The sequence below is a fragment of the Mauremys reevesii genome, linkage group 2 (genome assembly GCF_016161935.1).
Source record: "Mauremys reevesii isolate NIE-2019 linkage group 2, ASM1616193v1, whole genome shotgun sequence".
NCBI classification, from domain to species: Eukaryota; Metazoa; Chordata; order Testudines; family Geoemydidae; genus Mauremys; species Mauremys reevesii.
This window is the reverse complement of record NC_052624.1, coordinates 20,853,520-20,872,981: the sequence shown is the minus strand read 5'-3', so window position 1 is coordinate 20,872,981 and position 19,462 is coordinate 20,853,520. Positions and strand designations below refer to the sequence as shown.

The 19,462-nt window shown below is 39.4% G+C and overlaps 1 protein-coding gene across 2 annotated transcripts in view; it reads left to right on the top strand.

The window, feature by feature from the left end:
- Nucleotides 1-19,462, top strand: part of PTPRN2 (protein tyrosine phosphatase receptor type N2) — a 940,168-nt gene that overhangs the window by 629,960 nt on the left and 290,746 nt on the right. For both annotated transcript variants that reach the window (XM_039523677.1, XM_039523678.1), the window contains one exon: nucleotides 1,865-1,929. In XM_039523677.1, the coding sequence (XP_039379611.1) occupies nucleotides 1,865-1,929 (65 nt within the window). The remainder of the gene's footprint in view (nucleotides 1-1,864; nucleotides 1,930-19,462) is intronic.

The window sequence follows — 19,462 nt, the reverse complement described above, 5'->3', positions numbered from 1 at the left end:
ATATAACTCACTACCCACAAACCCAGCAAGTCAAAAGCTCAAATCTCCATCCCCCTCAAGCAGTTCCCCACCCTACATATAAATGTGCAAAACTGCATTGCTAATGCGATGTTTCAAGTATGTGTGCAAACACATGCTAGGTGGCCACTTACCTGTCCATGTGCATATGGAAATACCTTAGTGGCAAGCATATCAATGTGCACAGGCCTGCAGTTTGAAAATCAGGCTTAAGAAGTCTAAAATCCTAAACGTGGCTCAAGCACTGATCCTCTGCACAGCAGTGGGCAAGTTCCTGCCTGTCCCTGCCTCAAGTTTCCATAAGGGAAAGTGGAGATAACAATATTTGCTTAACTAACTCCCTCTGGCATGGTGAGGGTAAACACATTAGTTAATGTGGCTAAAGCATTTCGAATATGTAAAGCATTAAACAGTAAATAGCAATATTTAATCTAATGTATTTAATTTCTCTGCATTTTAGGTCCCAGTCCAGCAAATAGTGTGTTTAAGTGCTTTTTCTAGATAGGGGTTTTAACTGGGACCATCACCTTGGGAGGTACCCTATATAAAAAATAAAGCTAACAGTTATGTACATCCAAAAGACGGACCTAGATCTCCTCTCTATTTTAATCCATGGATAAAGTCCTGACCTTGTTGAAGTCAATGGCAAAACCCCCACTGATTTCAGTAGGATCAGGATTTCACCACATGTTCTTAACTGGAATTAGCTGAAGACTTAATTCTTCATTCCCTGGACACAAACAACGGCTACTGGAATCAATAGAAATGATGCATACACAGGAAACGAAGATGAGCTCTAAAGGCCTGATTCAAGCCCATTGAAATCAGTGGGAGTCTCTTCTGACTTGCACTTTGGATCTGGCCCTGAACAAATAAAGTCACTAAATATTGCCCATGAAAATAGTCTGCTGTAATGCCGTACTTTGTAACTACAGCACTTAAATGTTCTTTTCTGAAAGGGGTGACCGTTTTAGGCACTCCCTTCATTACGTCTATCTGGGTTTACTATATTCAGACAGACTTATTTGATTTGCTTCAGTGACTTATTTGGTTTTGTCCTTGATTTTTTTTTGTTTGTTTATTTTCAATGCCTGCTGTGTGGAAAGTGTTAAATGGGAAAATTTCAATTAAATACTGGCTTAGTTCATTTAAAGGGGAGGTTCATAGATTGTGGGACAATTTAGTGAATTACCTTATCTGCAAAGCAGGGGTAATTTGTTATAGAGTTATTCACACCTCCGGGATATAAATATTGTAATAATAAAATATTGCTCACAATTACAGGGGTGTTTTGGGACCAGGAGAAGACTAGGGCCTTCTGATGTGACAGGAAAGGGAAGTCAAGAATTTATCATAAGGAGAGGGGCTGAACTAGGGGGAAAAGTCTGTCTAGGGCAAAGGGGCTAGAAGGAAGCGTGTTCAAAAAGATGAGATTGAATCCGCCTCATGTGATATCCTTGAATGTCTTTTTTTGGGTGACTGGATTCCAAAGATTTGATTGGTCCAGGCTCAATTTAATTTTGTTCCATCCCCATTGTAGAGTTGGGTATGATTTATTTATATTGTGCCCTTCCATCACTCTGAAACTAAAGGGAGTGTAGTATATTGAAGTAAACACATCTGGTTTTGCTCTTTCGCTTTTAGATAATAATAAAAGATTAATGACACAAAGGCTCAATAGTAGTGTTGCTATGAGTGAAACATATACCATAGATAAATAAGATAAACAGGAATTCTATTGAATTTGTTGGGAAGGAGGAAAAAAGCTTGATTATATAGTGAATGCTGCAGACTCGTCAAAGTCTCAGCTTTTCCTTAACTCTCTGTATCTTAATTTTTCTAACAGATGTCAACAAATACAAGCTTGAAAAAGCTACTGGACTGAAGATTCTGCAGACTGGCGTAGGGGAGGTAAGTGACTTGGGGGCATTTTTTACTCTCAAGAACATTTTAATTGTTCTTTTATGAAATCCTAGAGCTCATGGATATATATGAACTACCAGTGCTAATAATGCTAAGGGCCTTTTTATGATACAGCTGCATCTGTCAAAGTACAATCTGCTGCACACATAGTGCCATACCCCATGGAGAATAAAGCACCAAACTTATGTGTAAAGCTCAGCAGCCATTAAGAAATGCACTTCCTAGCTTTGTTGTATATGAGGTACAAAATCCCCAAAGATGATCAAGGCAATTGAAGGGTCTTCTTATCCCCCCGGTTTCAATGGAGTACAGTCTCATCTAGATCAATTAAAATCTAAATTTGGGATAAAGTGTCTTTAGATGGAAAGGTGAACCTATCTGTGAATGACTTGCTTCTTTTCAGTGCATTTTTTGATGTAATTTGAAATATAAATAAAATATTTCTGTTCCATTATGGTGATTTGAAGCAAAAACTCTATTAAGGATTTTATCATTTATTAATTAAGACGATGCTCTCCGCTAAGAACCTTGTATGAACTGCAGGTGAATACTAATTTTGGTGCTAATTTTATGTACATAAAGGGATTTATTTTTCTTTTATAATTCAGTAATTTTGCTAGTGGAAAATACTCATAGGTCTGGACAGATGTTTGTTTCTTGTGTTTATACTCTTGGTGTTAAGAATAATTAACCACAAATTGGTAACATTGAAGTAGATTAAATATTTTAGTCATTCTCAATTTCTGGTGTTTCTTCTTCTTTGACGGTTCATGACTAATGGTCCATTCTGCAAAGTTTAAGCTCATGAATAACTTTATGCACATAAGTAAAGGCTTGGGCCCTAAAGTGCTGCCAATTCTGAGAACTACTGAGTACCCACAGTTTCAGTTGGTTTATGGCTATAAGGATCTGATCCTGCAAACAGGCCAGATCTTTGGCTAGTGTAAGTCAACATAGCTCCATTGGTCTATGCTGAGGATCCTGATCCAGGTGTGCATAACTCTACTTATGTGACTAGTCCCCTGACGTCAGTGGGACTACTCGTGTTAGTAAAGTTATATCTGTACTTCAAGGGTTGGAGCCTTTGTGTATGATCCAAAGACCACTGAAGTCAGTGGAAAGACTCCCATTGACTTCAATGGGTTTGGGATCAGGCTGTCACAGTGGAGCTTTTTTGAGAGTCTGAATCTGATATTTATCTGCTATAATTTGGCAGTCAATTTAGTCAATTCCTATTTTCAGCATTATTTTCAGAATTTAGTACTTCACTTAAATAGTCAATATATGTTGTGCCATAGAAGAGCTTCATAGAAAGTGAGCAATGTGCCTAGAAGGTGTCTGATTTGGAGCTAAATGGACAGAATGTGAAGGATAAATTAAAGGAATATCTGGTAGAAACTTTTCCCACAAAGAATAGGTTGGCATAACAGATATTATTGATTGATTGATTGATGTTTCCTCAATGCCTTTTAAACTCTGATTTAGACGAATGAAACATTTGAAAGTTAACAGCATTCTGCAACATAATGCATTTTTAGCGGCAATAAGCAGAAAGAAATAAACCCAAGTGAAGCATGAATCCAAGGTTTAAATATATCCTAGGTTATTAGTAAGGTATAGTGACCAGCAGGAAAAATAACAAAGCTGTTTGGCACATTAAGATGACAGATGAAACTCTTGATTCTACTGCCTATATATTTTGTTAGATGTGAACTCATAAAATGTCTCTCTCAGTTCTGTGCTTTCTCCCATCTACGTCTTATCAGTTATGATTATGTATATATAAAATAAATTTCTGCACAGTCGCACCTACATGAAAAAGAATGGAGCTCTATGATTAAGCCATTTATTTGTTGACTCAGGATCAAATTCAGTTTTGGCCAGGTTAAAACCAACTATACTAATCCAGTCTAATGGTTCAGTTTCAGGTAATCGTTGTGCTTACTATAGTTAAGCCAAATAAAAAGGACAGCTATAACCAAACTGAAAGATACTTTTGTTGGATCAGGAGTTCTTCTGAGGCAAATTGTGGATATAGTAGTTAGACGTTACGGTAACTGTAAATCACTTAGCCAAGATGTTCAAATCAGAAGGACTCAGAATAAACACCCTGATTTTTAAAATGAGAAATGACCTTTTTTGTCTTTCCATGAGTCAGATTCATGACACAGTTAATGACTAGATCATTTCATTTTCATTTGCAGAATTTTAGAACAGGGTGGAATGTCTTTATGTAACATCTTTCCTATTTCAAATAATCCAAAGATTTCAAGAGAAAAATGAGCCAGATACTAGCAATAGGTACTGAGGTTATATAAACAAATACAGCTACTGTTCTATGCTCAGCAATATCTCATATGTTGCATTTTACATTGGAACTTGTTTTAGGTTTTGATCCTGCTCCCATTGAGATCAATAGGAGCTTTGCCACAATAAGAAATGAGTAGACACCAAGGACTAAATCAATCCCTCAAGGCACACCCCTGCATTGAAAGCAGTGTGAAGGCATCTCACCTCACTGCGGGTGGGGAGGAAGCAGAATGCCAGAGCTCCTGACTGGTCTGGGGAATTAAGCCATAACTTTATACGGGATGCAGCATACTTTCCCCTCTTAAGCTAGCTGTTCCAGTCATGTCTCTACCTTCTTCTGGCAGCACCTTGGAAACAGACTTGAGCACTGTTGAGTGCCAAGGCTGTAATTCTAGCATGTCCTTATGGGAAACCATACAAAGGTTAGGAGGCACCATTTTCACGGGTAATACAGAAGACATGCTGGAATGTGCTTCTTGGGATCTACACAGTCAACTGCATCTGCTCTAATGGGCAAAATATAGTACTATTTCTTCCTTCCTGCCATGACCAAGCCAGCAGGACCCAGCTAGAGTTTCAGACCAAATGTTACTTCAATTTGATTTCCTTGACCTCATAATAGTCTCTGGAGAAGGATACCGTGAAAGGGTGAAACTGCCAGGAAACGAGTTAAGGGCTTTCTGTTTGTCGCTTGACTCAGATGCTTGGGGATGTCAGTGTTCTATTTCTGGGACTGAAAGAAGCAAGGGGAAAGGCCTCTGGTGATTGTAGCTTGTTGCTCAGGTGGAATAGCTTTGTTTTGTTTTCATGAGTTTCTGTCTTTGTATAATAATATTGTGCTCTGAGGCAAGATTCTTAACCAGACTTGGGTGTGGCACTGGTTCTCTCCTGGACTAGTGAAGGAGCCCACCAGCTTACAGATATATTATTTTAGATTTTTCTCTACTAATTTTCTAATGTGGAATGTTAATGGCATGTATGGGATCTGAATTATAGAGCTCTGTGATTCACTAATGTAATGACAGACATTGAATTAAAATAGCTTTTTAAACCAAGTGGAAATATCTCAAAACAAAATATAAATGCAACGAGCATTCTGCTGTAGACTCTCATATTCCAGAGTAGATCAGTGATATTTTGACATATTTCAGGGAAATCGCATTTTCAGATATTTTGATAGGTTTTGGAATTGTGTTGAAATTAGTGTTATCACAATAAAACATAAAGATCAATATTTAAAAAATCATCATGGGGAATGGTGAAATAGGAAGCCACAGGTGTATGGTAGGGGACTGTCTATAATGAAATAAATGCTTCTTGGGAAAGGCACCACATTACCAAATTACTACCTTCCCTTTTGGAATAAAGGTATTAAATCTGAAGTGTTACAGATAACTTTGAAAACACATTCTCAAATGTAGCACAGATATATACTGGTTGTAATATTTTAGCACGTTGTCAGACAGTCTGGAAAAGGGCAGTTGGGGGAAACCATCGGAGGAGATGGCAGAAATAATGTCACCCCCTTTGATTGAGCTGGCTTGCCTGCCATTTTTTAGGGCAGGGCTGCAAAATAGGAGTTTGGTTGGACTCTCACCTGCTACTAGAAAATCAGCTAGCAACTATGGCTAGCTCAACTGGTTTTTTTCTTTTCCCCATCCTCATAAGGGTAGGAGGTTCTGTCAGAGGTGGGCATTGCAGCTGTCATTGGTGATTTTGTCACCTCCAGATTAGACTACAGCCATGTGCTCTGCATGAACCTACAATATAAATCTATCCAGAAATTGAAGCTGGTGCGGAATTTGACAACTGGTTTCTAATGAAGTACTTCTTGCCAGAGAATGTGATGCCAGCATTTTTCAAATTACCCTAATTAAGTGCCAGATAGAATGGAAAATGTGGTTTTTGACCTTTAAAGCCCTAATTTGTAGGGCCTGGGTCCTACAGATATTGCCTTTGTTCCTGAGCCATGCTACCACAGCCCTAATTGCATAAGAGAAAGGGGGCAGCTGGCAAAGCTTTCTCCACCAGAGCGCCTTGGCTTTGGAACTTGTTCCTCCCACTTATCTGTAAAAGTGCCAGGTTTTGGACCAGCAGGTACCATTTGTTTTTCCTAGTTGTGAGTGAATGGGGAGATTCTAATAGGGGCTCTTAAGTATGATTTTTGCTGCTGTGTAATTTCCTGTTGCTGTTGATATCTAGATTAACAATTAATGGATAGTTACTGGAGTGGACTGTATTATGCCTGCATACTTAGAAATTGTCAAGGAATGCCTGGAGCAAGAAATAGGTACTTCTTTTTCATGGATGCTTATGCGATTCTAAATACATTAATAAAATCAAAAAGAATTTAAAAGCATTAAATATTGATTAACAGATACAATAGCTAAATACTTCAAAACATTTTTACTTGCTCCACCTATCGACAATGACTTTATTCTACAAGACTAAATAATATCAATTTCTAAGTCACTTTTACATTTTAAAATATCCCATGTTAATTTTGAAGAGAATAATGTTAATTTTATGAACTCACACTCACATTGAGAAGTATCTTACTGTACAAGTACTGTGGGAAGATGTGTATTGTAAAGTAGTACTAATAAGTAATGGTATCAGAATTTGGTCCTATAATTGCATATAGAATTAATTCTTAATTCAACTGTAAGGAATAAAATTAAACATAAAGTAAATTTTCCCACAGAGAATAGTGGAGCTATATGGTTCATTTGGTAAGTCCTTGTACTTTTTTTTTCAAATGCATTGTTGATAATATTTACATGCCATGTTAATGCTATAATTTAATTATTCATTATTGTACATAGCCCACTAGAGGGATGCTTTTAAAATAATTTTCATCCACAGTGTTAAAAAAAGGCCAAAGAAAGATGCATTATGTGCAAAATAAAAATGATGTATTTACAGTGTAATCTTTGTAATATGCCCTGTGTAATAGCATATTATATATAAAATCATAATGATCAGTGGGGCTACTGGATGATCGCTCCAGGAAGATCACTCAAGGAGCACTCAAGGAAGAAATGGCCACTGCAGAGAAGATAAATAATTTGCGTTGGTCTTCACTGCAGAGGAAGTGGGGAGATTCCCACACCTAAGCCATTCTATGTAGGTGACAGAGCTGAGAAACTGTCCCAGTTGAGGTGTCAGTAGAGGAGGTTTTGGAACAAATAGATAAACTAAAGAGTAATAAGTCACAGGACTTCAAATATGAAATTATAGAACTACTAACTGTGGTGTGTAACTTATCGCTTAAATCAGCCTCTGTACGAGATGACTGATGGATAGCTAATGTGATACTGATTTTTATTAAAGGCTCCAGAGGCATTAATGGCAATTACAGGCCAGTAAGCCTAACTTCAGTACCAGGCAAATTGGTTGAAACTGTAGTAAAGAACAGAATTATCAGACACATAGATGACCACGATATGTTGGGGAAGTGTAAGCCTGGCTTTTGTAAAGGGAAATCATGCCTCACCAATCTATTAGAATTCTTTGAGAAGGTCAACAAACATGTGGGCAAGAGTGATCCAGTGGATATAGTATACCTGGACTTTTAAAAATCTTTTGTCAAGGTTCCTCACCAAAGGCTTTTAAGCAAAGTAGACAGTCATGACATAGGATGGAAGGTTCTCTCACGGGTCAGTAACTGGTTAAAAGACAGGAAACAAAGGGTAGGAATAAATGGTAAGTTTTTACAGTGGAAAGGGGTAAACAGTGGGGTCCCCCAAGGATCTGTACTTGGGCCAATGCTGTTCAACATATGCGTAAATGATCTGGAAAAAGGTGGCAAAGTTTGCAGATGGTACAAAATTACTCAGGATAGTTAAGTCCAAAGCAGACTGTGAAGAATTGCAAAGGGATCTAAAAAAAACTGTGTGACTGGGCAAGAAAATGTTGAAATTGATTAAATTCAGTGTTGATAAGCACAAAGGAGTGCACATTGGAAAATGTAATCCCATCTATACATACAAAATGATGGAGCTAAATTAGCCGTTACCACTCAAGAAAGAGACCTTGGAATCATTGTAGAAAGTTCTCTGAAAACTTCCACTCAGTGTGCAGCAGCAGTTAAAAAAAACTAACACGTTAGGAACCATTAGGAAGGGATAGATAATACGACAGAAAAGATCATAATGCCACTACATAAAACCATGTTATGCCCACACCTTGGTACGCCCACACCTTGAGTACTGTGTGCAGTTCTGGTCGCCCCATCTCAGAAAAGATATATTAGAATTCGAAAAGGTATAGAGAAGGGCAAGAAAAATGATGAAATGTATGGAAGAGCTTCCATATGAGGAGAGCTTAAAAAGACAGAGACTGTTCCTCTTAGAAAAGACACAACTAAGGGGGAATATGATAGAGCTCTATAAAATCATTAATGGTATGGAGACAGTGAATAGGGAAGTGTTATTTACCCTTCACATAGCACAAGAACCCAGGGCTGCCCAGAGGATTCCGGGGGCCTGGGGTCTTAGGCAGCGGGGGGCCCTTCCGTTCCGGGACCCGCCACCAAAGTGCCCCGAAGACCCGCGGCCGAAGTGCAGCCCGGTCTTCGGCGGTAATTCGGCGGGGGGGGTCCCCGCCGCGGGTCTTCGGGGCACTTTGGCGGCGGGTCCCTGAATGGAAGGGCCCCCCACCGCCGAATTACCACCAAAGACCGAGCTGAACTTCGGCGGTGGGTCCCGCTTCAGCCGTAATTCACCGGCGGGGGGTCCCTCCGCCCCGGAGCGGAAGGACCTCCGGCTGGCGAAGACCGGGAGCGGAAGAAGCTCCTGGGCCCGGCCCCGCAAGAGTTTTCCGGGTCCCCTGGAGCGAGTGAAGGACCCGCTCCAAGGGCCCCGAAAAACTCTCGTGGGGGCCCCTGTGGGGCCCGGGGCCTGGGGCAAATTGCCCCTCTTGCCCCCCCCTCTGGGCGGCCCTGCAAGAACCAGGGTCACCAAGTGAAATTAATAAGCAACAGGTTTAAAACAAACATAAGAAAATACTTCTTCACACAACACACAGTCAGTCTGTGGAACTCATTGCCAGGGGATCTTGTTATGGCCAAAAGTGTAACTCGGTTAAAAAAAGAATTAGATAAAAACAAAAGAATGGCCATACTAGGTCAGACTAATGGTCCATCTAGCCCAGTATCTTGTCCTCCAACAGTGACCAATGCCAGATTCTTAAGAAGTAATGAACAGAACAAGGCAATTGTTAAGTGATCCATCTATTGTTGTCCAGTCCCAGCATCTGGCAACCAGAGGCTTAGGGACTCCCAGAGCATGGGGTTGCATCATTGACCATCTTGGCTAATAGCCGTTGATGGACCTATCCTCCATGAACTTATCAAATTCTCTTTTGGCCTTCACAGTATCCCCTGGCAATGAGTTCCACAGGTTGATTGTTCGTTGTTTAGCAGGCTTCCTGCATCTGATGTGCTTAAAAAATATTGCTGTTAGCTTTTGTGTCTTTTGCTAGTTGTTTTTCAAATTCTTTTTTGGCTTGCCTAATTATACTTTTACACTTCTATGTTCCTTTCTTTTTTCCTCAGTAGGATATCACTTCCAATTTTTAAAGGATGCCTTTTTTTCCCTCTAACTGCCTCTTTTACTCCGTTGTTTAACCATGGCAGCATTTTTTGTCCTCTTATTATCTTTTTTTTAATTTGAGCCTCTATTATTGTGTTTTTTAAAAGTTTCCATGCAGCTTGCAGGCATTTCACTCTTCTGACTGTTCCTTTTAATTTTAATTTAATTACCTTTCTCATTTTTGTATAGTTCCCCTTTGTGAAGATAAATGCTACTATGGTGGGCTTCTTCAGTATTTCCCCCTCTACAAGGATGTTAAATGTAATTGAATTATGGTCACTATTACCAAGCAGTTCAGCTGTATTCACTTCTTGGACCAGATCCTCTGTGCAACTTAGAACTAAATCAAGAATAGCCTCCCCCCTGGTGGGTTCCCAGACTAGCCGCTCCAAGAAGCAGTCATTCATGGTGTCTAGAAATGTTATCTCTGCATCCCATCCAGACGTGACATGTGTCCAGTCAATATGGGAAAGATTGAAATCCCCCATTATTACTGAGTTTTCTATTTTTATAGCCTCTCTAACCTGCCTGAGCATTTCCTAATCACTGACACCATTGTGGTCAGTACTATATTTGTACTGCTATACTCTTAGTATTTAAGCATGGAATTTCAATCCATAGAGATTCTATGGCACTGTTTGATTCATTTCAGATTTTTACTGTATTTGACTCTATGCTTTCTTTTACATATAATGCTACTCAAGCACCAGTGTGACCTACTCTGTCATTCCTATATGTTTTGTATTCTGGTATCAAGACAGTCAAGTTCACCCATCTTATTATTTAGACTTCTTGCATATGTATACAAGCACTTATACAATTTGTCAATATTTAGTTGACTGCCTGCATGTGATGTAATTGAATGGGACTCTTTCATTTGACTCCTTCTCCTCATTTCCTAACCTGTACTTAATTAACTTCTGTCCTCTCCTTTTTACTAGGATATAGAGAACCCCCATTAACAGATCCACCCCTAAGGGATGTCTCTGTCGAACCAGATACTCCTCTGCCATTCTAGCCTTTAGGTTAAAAACTTCTCTACGATCTTTTTAAATTTACATGTCAGCAGTCTGGCTCTGGTTTTGATTTAGGTGAAGCCCGGCCTTTCTGTATAGGTTTCTCCTTTCCCTCGTTCCTAATAAACTTAAAACTGTCATCCCTACACCATCGTTTCATCCATGCATTAAGACTCTGCAGATCTGCCTGTCTAACTGGCCCTGCACATGGAACTGGAAGCATTTCAGAGAATCCTACCACAGAGGTCCTGAACTTTAATGTCTTACCTGGCAGCCTAAATTTGCCCTCCAGAACTTTCTCCTTCCTTTCCCTATTCATTGGTATCTACATGTATCACGACCACTGGCTCCTCCCCAGCACTGCACATAAATCTGTCTAGATGTCCCGATATATCCTCAACCTTTGCACCTAGCAGGCAATTTACCATGCGGTTCTCCCAGTCATCACAAACCCAACTCTCTATATGTCTAATAACTGAATCGCCCATTACTATTACTGTTACTATTAAGTAAGTTCATGTAGGATATGTTCATCAGTGGCAATTAGCCAAGATGGTCAGTGATGCAAGCCCATGCTTTGAGTGTCCATAAACCTCTGACTGCCAGAAGCTGGACTTGAACAACAGGGGATGGATCATTCGATAAATTGCCCTCTGAAGCATCTGGCACTAGCTACTGTGAGAAGACAGGATACTGGGCTAGATGCACCTCTAGTCTGACCCTGTATGGCCATCTTTATGTTCTTGTTTTATTGAGGATGGTACCAGTCCTGCGACCACTTAGGCATGTGTGTAACTTTAATCACATAATTAAATGTCCTGACTTCCATCATATACTCACTTAAAGTTAAGCACATGCCCAGGTGATAGTAAGGCTGTCTTTCACTTATCAAACAGATTCTGGTTGTGAAAGGGCAAAGTTCTAATGTTTCTTCCCGGTATTTGACATGCACATTACATAGAAAGAAGTATTTTGACATGTGAATGATGGGTTGCAGCTTCTGCTTTGAAATTTGGTGTCTGTGGTAATTTCCTTTCTTACATTCTGATTGTGACATCCCTCTGTCCTCCTTTACACATTTTGTTAAAGAAAAAGAGATTATAATTATAATTATATACATATGAAATAATGAGCTTGATATGCAGAGGCAACTATCAGTTTATTCTGATGTGTGTTTTCCTATGAAACATTGTAAGAAGCACACATAGTCAAATGTCATGTTGGTTTATGAATTCCTTTACAGTAGTACTCTGATTTAAAGTAGCAGAAGTGCCAAGTGATGTGGCAGTTGCTATGGTAACTACAGTTATTCAGTACTGTGTACAATGAAAGCGGTAAGGTCTGCCTTGTGGCGGTAGGAACTCATGCATCCTCTTATTGTTTTTTTTAACATTTTCAACTTTTTTTTAAGGTAACATATGTTAGTTTCAAGGCTATGTCTTGTCTTTGAGCCATATCAAGCCATTGACTTTTAAACAGAACTTCCAACTGAAATCCACCGAAAAGCTCCAGAGAAAAATTAGTTAGATACAAGCAATGAATCCATTGGCTACATAGGCAAGTGTGCCATTGAAATCAATGGAGATCTTCTTCAAAATCATTGTCATAATCTAGCCTTTAGTGTAATAGCCTGCATCAGTCACATGCATAGTGGGGAGAGACAGTATTTTTATATAGGAACATAAGGTTGTCCTTACCAGATGAAGTTATTAGTCCATGAAGTCTAGCATCCTTCCTCCACCTGTTCCTGGAGAATCAGAGGAAAGTGAAAACACCCATAATGCACCTAGTCAGATGATCAAAGCTGTTTATGAAGACAAAATTCTTTCTGATCTCTTCAGTGGCCACCTTATGCCTTGAAGCTTGAGATTTGGTTATCCCTAACTTAAGGCCCAGTGCTGCAAGGTGCTGGAGTGCCCTCAACTCCCACTAAATGAAAAGGAGTTGAGGGCTCTCTTCACCTAGTAGAATTTTAGATCCTTATCCTGAATAACTACAAATGTTGTTTCTAGTTATAAAATTATTAAGCCTCACTTTTTAAAAACTAGCTAGTGTTTTTTCTGATCTTTGACAGTGGTATATTCTATGGACTGGGTCATTGAAGGGCTAAGCAGTTGACTCTTCTGAGAAAAAGAACAGTTCTGTCCTTTTCCTGAGGAAAAAATCATAGGGCTTTTATGGCTATCATCAGAGGCATTACTTAATGGTCTATGTGTCAAACTTTAAACACTTATGTGTGTTACATTGGTGGAAATCCCATTGACGCCTGTGGAACTACTCCAGGCTTTCACCACTGTAGTTATAAAAATGTAGCTCCTACATGCCTTAGCACTAGAAGTTCAAATTCTAGCAGTCAACTCAGCCCTTATTTTTTTCTGCATAGGTACAAAGGTACTGTGCAGTTTACTCTGTTTAGTTATTTTCCAACAGGACTTAAAAGCCAAGGTCCTGTTTGCTTTACATAAAGATAGCCAACATTTCCTTTACCTTGCATAGAACTACTGTTTTGTACCAAGGGGCCGCAAGATTTCAGTGCTGCTGTATGTGTCCAGGTGTACTTCACTTTACCATCCTTTGGAATGAAAGGCTTTATATATTGTAGATCTAAGATGATATTTTAGTTGGAATATTTTCAACTACATTCCAAATTTAGAGATGAAACTTTCTATTTTATTCCAAATGTAGAAGCTCTGTTTTGGAGGGGTTGTTTTGTGTGGTTTTTTTGTTCTGGTTTGTTGGGAGGGTTTTGTACTATCTTCTCATCTTTTCACTGGTAAAATTGTTTGAAGGAATTTTGGCAACACAGATGTTTGATGTGTTTGGACCATAGCTTAGAGTTTAATCTTTTTTCGCTAAAGTTACAGGGGGAAGGTAAAGTACAATCTCAAATTTAAGGATGTACCCACTTTCTACCCCCAAAAAGCTTCTGTTAGAAAACTATGCAGTTTTATAGATCATGAACTTTGGCCATGTACAGCATCACAAAGTAGGTTCTCTCCAGTACATGGATGTAACTGCTGTTAGGATCACTAAGCAGTATGCACAGGTATCAGGGAGGTGACTGATCCCTTAAGGCTATATATTGCCCTTGATCTGCAGCAAAATTCCCATTATTATCAATATAGGATTGCATGTACTTATCAAGGGCAGTATGGCTTAGGCTATAGAAGTATGATGCAGTGACGTACATGAAAACCATTCTTTGGAAAGCATGATAGTTTAAAAACAAGTGTACACTATTACTTAAGTACATGCCTCCAGTGTCCATCCAGGACATATCACACGATCCACTGTCTACAGCCAAGCCCTAAAATACAACCAAATTTGCTCCAGTCCCTCAGAGAGAGACAAACACCTAAAAGATCTTTATCGAGCATTCTTAAAACTATAATACCCACCTGGGGAAGTGAGGAAACAGATTGACAGAGCGAGACGGGTACCCAGAAATCACCTACTACAGGACAGGCCCCACAAGGAAAATAACAGAACACCACTGGCCATCACATACAGCCCCCAGCTAAAACCTCTCCAGCGCCTTATCAACGATCTACAGCCTGTCCTGGAAAATGATCCCTCACTCTCACAGACCATGGGAGACAGGCCGGTCCTTGCTTACAGACAACCCCCCAACCTGAAGCAACTACTCACCAGCAACTACACACCACACCACAGAAACACCAACCCAGGAACCAATCCTTGTAGCAAACCTTATTACCTACTCTGTCCCCATATGTACTCTGGCAACACCATCAGAGGACCCAACTACGTCAGCCATACCATCAAGGGCTCATTCACCTGCACATCTACTAATGTTATATATGCCATCATGTGTCAGCAATGCCCCTCTGCCATGTATATTGGCCAAACCTGACAGTCCCTACGAAAAGAATAAATGGACACAAATCGGACATCAGGAATGGTAGCATACAAAAGCCAGTAGGTGAACACTTCAATCTCCCTGGACATTCTATAACAGATTTAAACGTAACTATTCTTGAACAAAAAAACTTCAGAAATGGACTTCAAAGAGAAACAGCAGAACTAAAATTCATTTGCAAATTTAACACCATTAATTTGGGCTTGAATAGGGCCTGGGAGTGGCTGGCTCATTACAGAAGCAGCTTTGCCTCTCCTAGAATTGACACCTCCTCATCTATTATTGGGAGTGGACTACATCCACCCTGATTGAATTGGCCCTGTCAACACTGGTTCTCCACTTGTGAGGCACTCCCTTCTCTTCATGTGTCATTATATAATGCCTGCATCTGTAACTTTCACTCCATGCATCTGAAGAAGTGAGGTTTTTTACCCACGAAAGCTTATGCTTAAATTAATCTGTTAGTCTTTAAGGTACCACCGGACTCCTTGTTGTTTTTATTCCAAAATGTGCTTGATCTGTCTGTCGATGGGAGCTGAGGCCACTGTGTGCTTCAAGGCATCAGGACCATAGCATGACAAGAACATAGTGAAAGATTCCTTACCATTGAAAAGCGGCGTAAATTCATGCACATGTGAAGATTCTTGATACTGACAATGATGCAGTTTTGTTACTTTTGTGGAGGCATATCTCCTTGTGAGCTGTTTAGCTACCTTGCTCTTTACCTTCTCAGCCCTAAAAAGGTAGAGTAATGAATTTATTTTATAAATGTCAGTGGTGTTTTTATGCTGCTGCTTTCAATTGATTGTTAAACTACTAATTTACAGATCTTCGCTAAGTGAATGCAAACAAATTCTGTTCCTCAAAGCTTTGCTAATATACAATGCTCAAATTTTAATTTCCAGTCCATCTTAGATTATGGTGATGAAAAACAATATTTAATCCCTCGTTAACACATGAATAAGCCGAAACTGTCATTTTCCACCGAACAATAACGGGATTATCTCAAGAACTGTCAGTTTATGTGAAAACATTATGTTGCCCAAATTTTCATAAAAATTAGCAGTGGATAATATTCAAGATCAGAGCAATGGAAAGAGGAAAAGCTGCATTCATGGTAATAAATATTCATATTTGTCTGCTCAGGAGATGAAAATCTAATCAAGGGGCTATTGATGTGCAGGCTCTTTTTTAACCAAGATGTTTCATCTAAATTGGGTTTGATATGGAAATTAGTCTCACTCCAAGTCCTCCAGGCCATGAGCATGCTGGGATAACACTGGAGGTGTCCAGTGAATCAGATGTTGCTGCTGGCATCTGCTGCTGCAGACAACAAATAAAATAAAATAAATAAAATAAAAATAACGTCTCAATGGTCAACCTCCCAGTAGCTTAGGGTGATTTCTTTTAAACACTTTAATTTTATCCCAGTTAAATCCTCAATACTGCAGGGTTAAAAATGTCTGTGTTTTTTGCTCTTGTTGACAATTACCATAAATCAGAAGACACTCTGCACGAAGCTTAATGAAATATGTATGATTTAAAAATGGGAAGAAAACTGCAATATGTTGCTGTAGGAGTGTGTGTATGTATATGTGCAATCTGAAGTGGTGCCACTTTTTGCTTGGTTTTTGTAGGCCTTGAATTGCACTGAATTAAGCAGCAAGCTAATTAGAAGCCATAATATGTTTTTTTTTACAATAAAAATAAATTAAAATATTATATTAGAAAAATGCATCTTAGTTTATCCTAAATGTGTGGCAGGTATGTTTTAATATTTATTAAAATGTTCATTTAAAGGATATTCCTTAATAGTATATCACGTGTCTAGGTGATTGGCACAGTGGTACCTCTCCGGTATCACTGTTGTCATCCATGCTGCCCTTTGTGCATGAAACGCTCTTACAAATATCTGTTTCTCAGCCCTCCTCTCTCACATAATTCAAATAATTTCCTAAAATACACTTCTCCAGTATTGCCTACAATGAAATTTCTTTGCATTATAAATTTTAAAAAAGTAAAGCACAGCCAACATACACACCTATGCTGAGAAACTATGTAATTGTATATCTGTAATGTATGTCCTTCCTTGCGCTTCCTGGTTTATTTTATTGCCTCTTTTTTTTTTTATCAAGTCCAACATTAAGTCCCCGATTCTGCGATTGACTGCATGCAGGTGTACCCTGGGCTGAAGATTGTCTGAAGCAGGAAGCCCTGTTTTCTCTGAACTGTCTAGCACACTTGTAGGTGCTTTTAGATACTAAATAATAGTATCTAAGTACTACCATAACACACATGAGTAACTGAGTGATTTCAATCCTTCTAGGACCCAAAAGAATGTAGATTGATTTATTTGATTCCTGAAGAAATCATCCTCAAAAATTACATAAATTTGGGGTAATTTCAGGTGTTGTATCATGAGCATTCAACTACATTGCCATAGCAAGGTGAGAAAAAGATGGAATACAGATAAAAAGAGAATACTCTGAAAGAAAATATGTTGTTTCTTGTTGAGCTAGGGCGACAGGTACAAATGCTAATGACAGTCAGAATAACTGCTTATTGAAATGTCTTCTTCCCATTGAGCAAGACCTACATCAGATAATAATATGGTAATATCCCTAGTATATTTTCTGTATTCCAGTTAATATGCAAATAAGTCATTGATGGGTAAGTGTAAGCAGCATGCAAAATGTGGTGTGTAGGTATTGGCAGAGCTGCCATCTTCTATTATACAATCTGTGCTGGCTCCTTTGTCCAAAATGTTTTTCAGAGACTTTTTCTTTTTAATGAATTCCCTTGCCAACTGTGCAGGAGGAAGAGGTGGGAGGAAGCAAGCATGTGGTATGTACAGCAGATGGATCAGCATACAGGTGTCTGGCACACAGGTGTTTTCATTTTCTATTTGCCAGGTAGTCAACAGTAGCCAGATATTTTCTGGGGATTCCCTGTAATTATTGCTGAATGAAAGTGCTATCCATTCCTTCTGTTCCTACCACCTAGTACTAGCTATGTCTATTTCCACTAGCATTACTGCACCTGCTAGGAATAATCCATTTAAACTACAGGAATGCTTGGACAAGAATTGCCATTTGTTTTCACTCTACCTCTTCCTATTCTGTTTCTTTTATTCTTCTCTGGAACAGGTGAGTGGCAGATTATTTGGGCTGGGATTAGACAGGTACCACCTGCTGCAAGTTCTTTAATTTTTGCTACCTTTACAAAGCTCTTGGTTTTGATTTTGATTTAATAACATTATGTTGGAGGAGAAACAGAATTCTGATCATTTAACAAGTAACTATGCTCATGGTAGATAAATATCTAGAGCAGCGATTCTCAACCTGCAGGCCATACAGATAGTATATATATTGTGTGGCTGTGGCTCATGTAACACATAAAGAGATGCATATGTGACCCACAATGGTAGTTGAGAATCACTGGTCGAGAGAGAAATAGCTTATTATTATATCCGTAGTACCTAAGAACCCTAGTCATGGACCAGGACCCCATTGTACTGGTTCTGAACAAGCACAGAACATGGACATTGTCCCTGCCCCAAAGAGCTTACTAAGTATAAAACAAGACGTAACAGATGGATACAGACGGACAGGGAATACAAGAAACAATGAGACATTGGTCAGCATGATAGGCTGTGCTCTCAGTACAACAGCAGCCTTACCATTGTCCAGGTTTTTTTGTAGGCATCCTGGAAAAGGAGTTTTAAGGATGGTTTTGAAGGATGATAATGAGGTTGTTTTGTAGCTGATTACGGGGAGCTTCTCCCAACCATGAGGGGCAGCATGAGGGAGAACACAAAGTGCTTGTTTGAAAATTTAACAACTGGATGAACTTGCTGTGTTTGTTTCTACTAAAATGCCAGATGAAGTTGCTCTGAGGAGGCCAATGGACTAGTTAGATAATAATGCTAGTTATAAAGAGCTAGTAGCTTATCTAGGATTTTACAATAGGGGATGCAGAGGGTGAGGCTGATGGTGTAGTTTGGTATGCAAAGTATATTGGTATGCAAATTTGAATGCTGAAAGAAAACCATGCTGTTCTGAACCAGAGAAACTAGTTTTTCACCCAAATAAGCCAACTTCTGCGAACGCAATATTAAAAACAAACTGACAGGATTTCATTAAGTTTTTGGGTTTCAGTGTTTTCATCCTTAGGTCTCAAAGACTGAGACTTGATCCAAACCTTGGTGTTGCCTGTGACCTTCCTGGGGTGCTTTCTCGTGTACAAACTGGCTTGTTGTGTACTGCTCCTGGTTCTTCTGCTCTAAGTTCTCTACACCCTATCTGTGGGCAGCAACTAGGGTACAATCCCTTCCATCCAATTACACGCCCAACTTTAGTGAATGTCATAGCTGGGCATGGAACACTGCAGCTATAGCCCATCTGCTTAAGGGGTGATAGGGGTACCTGGTTGCCTGGAGCAACAGCAATAGCAATGGTGGGATTATGTTCCTAATGATAGATGAGCTGAGAGACTATCCAGAGTCTGTGGGACCTAGAGCAGTAGTAGCTGTGGCTATTATCTTTCCTCATTTGTGCTTTTATCTTTTTCATTTTGTTTGAGCCTGAGCTTTGTGCCAGACTAATAGCCTGTAGCAGCGGGCTGGGAAATGAAACTTTCCCTGAGATTATGGAATGCACAGAAAGTGTGAAATCTTGATGTAACAGGGCTGAACAGGTTGGTGAGGAGACAGGGTGCCTTTGAAG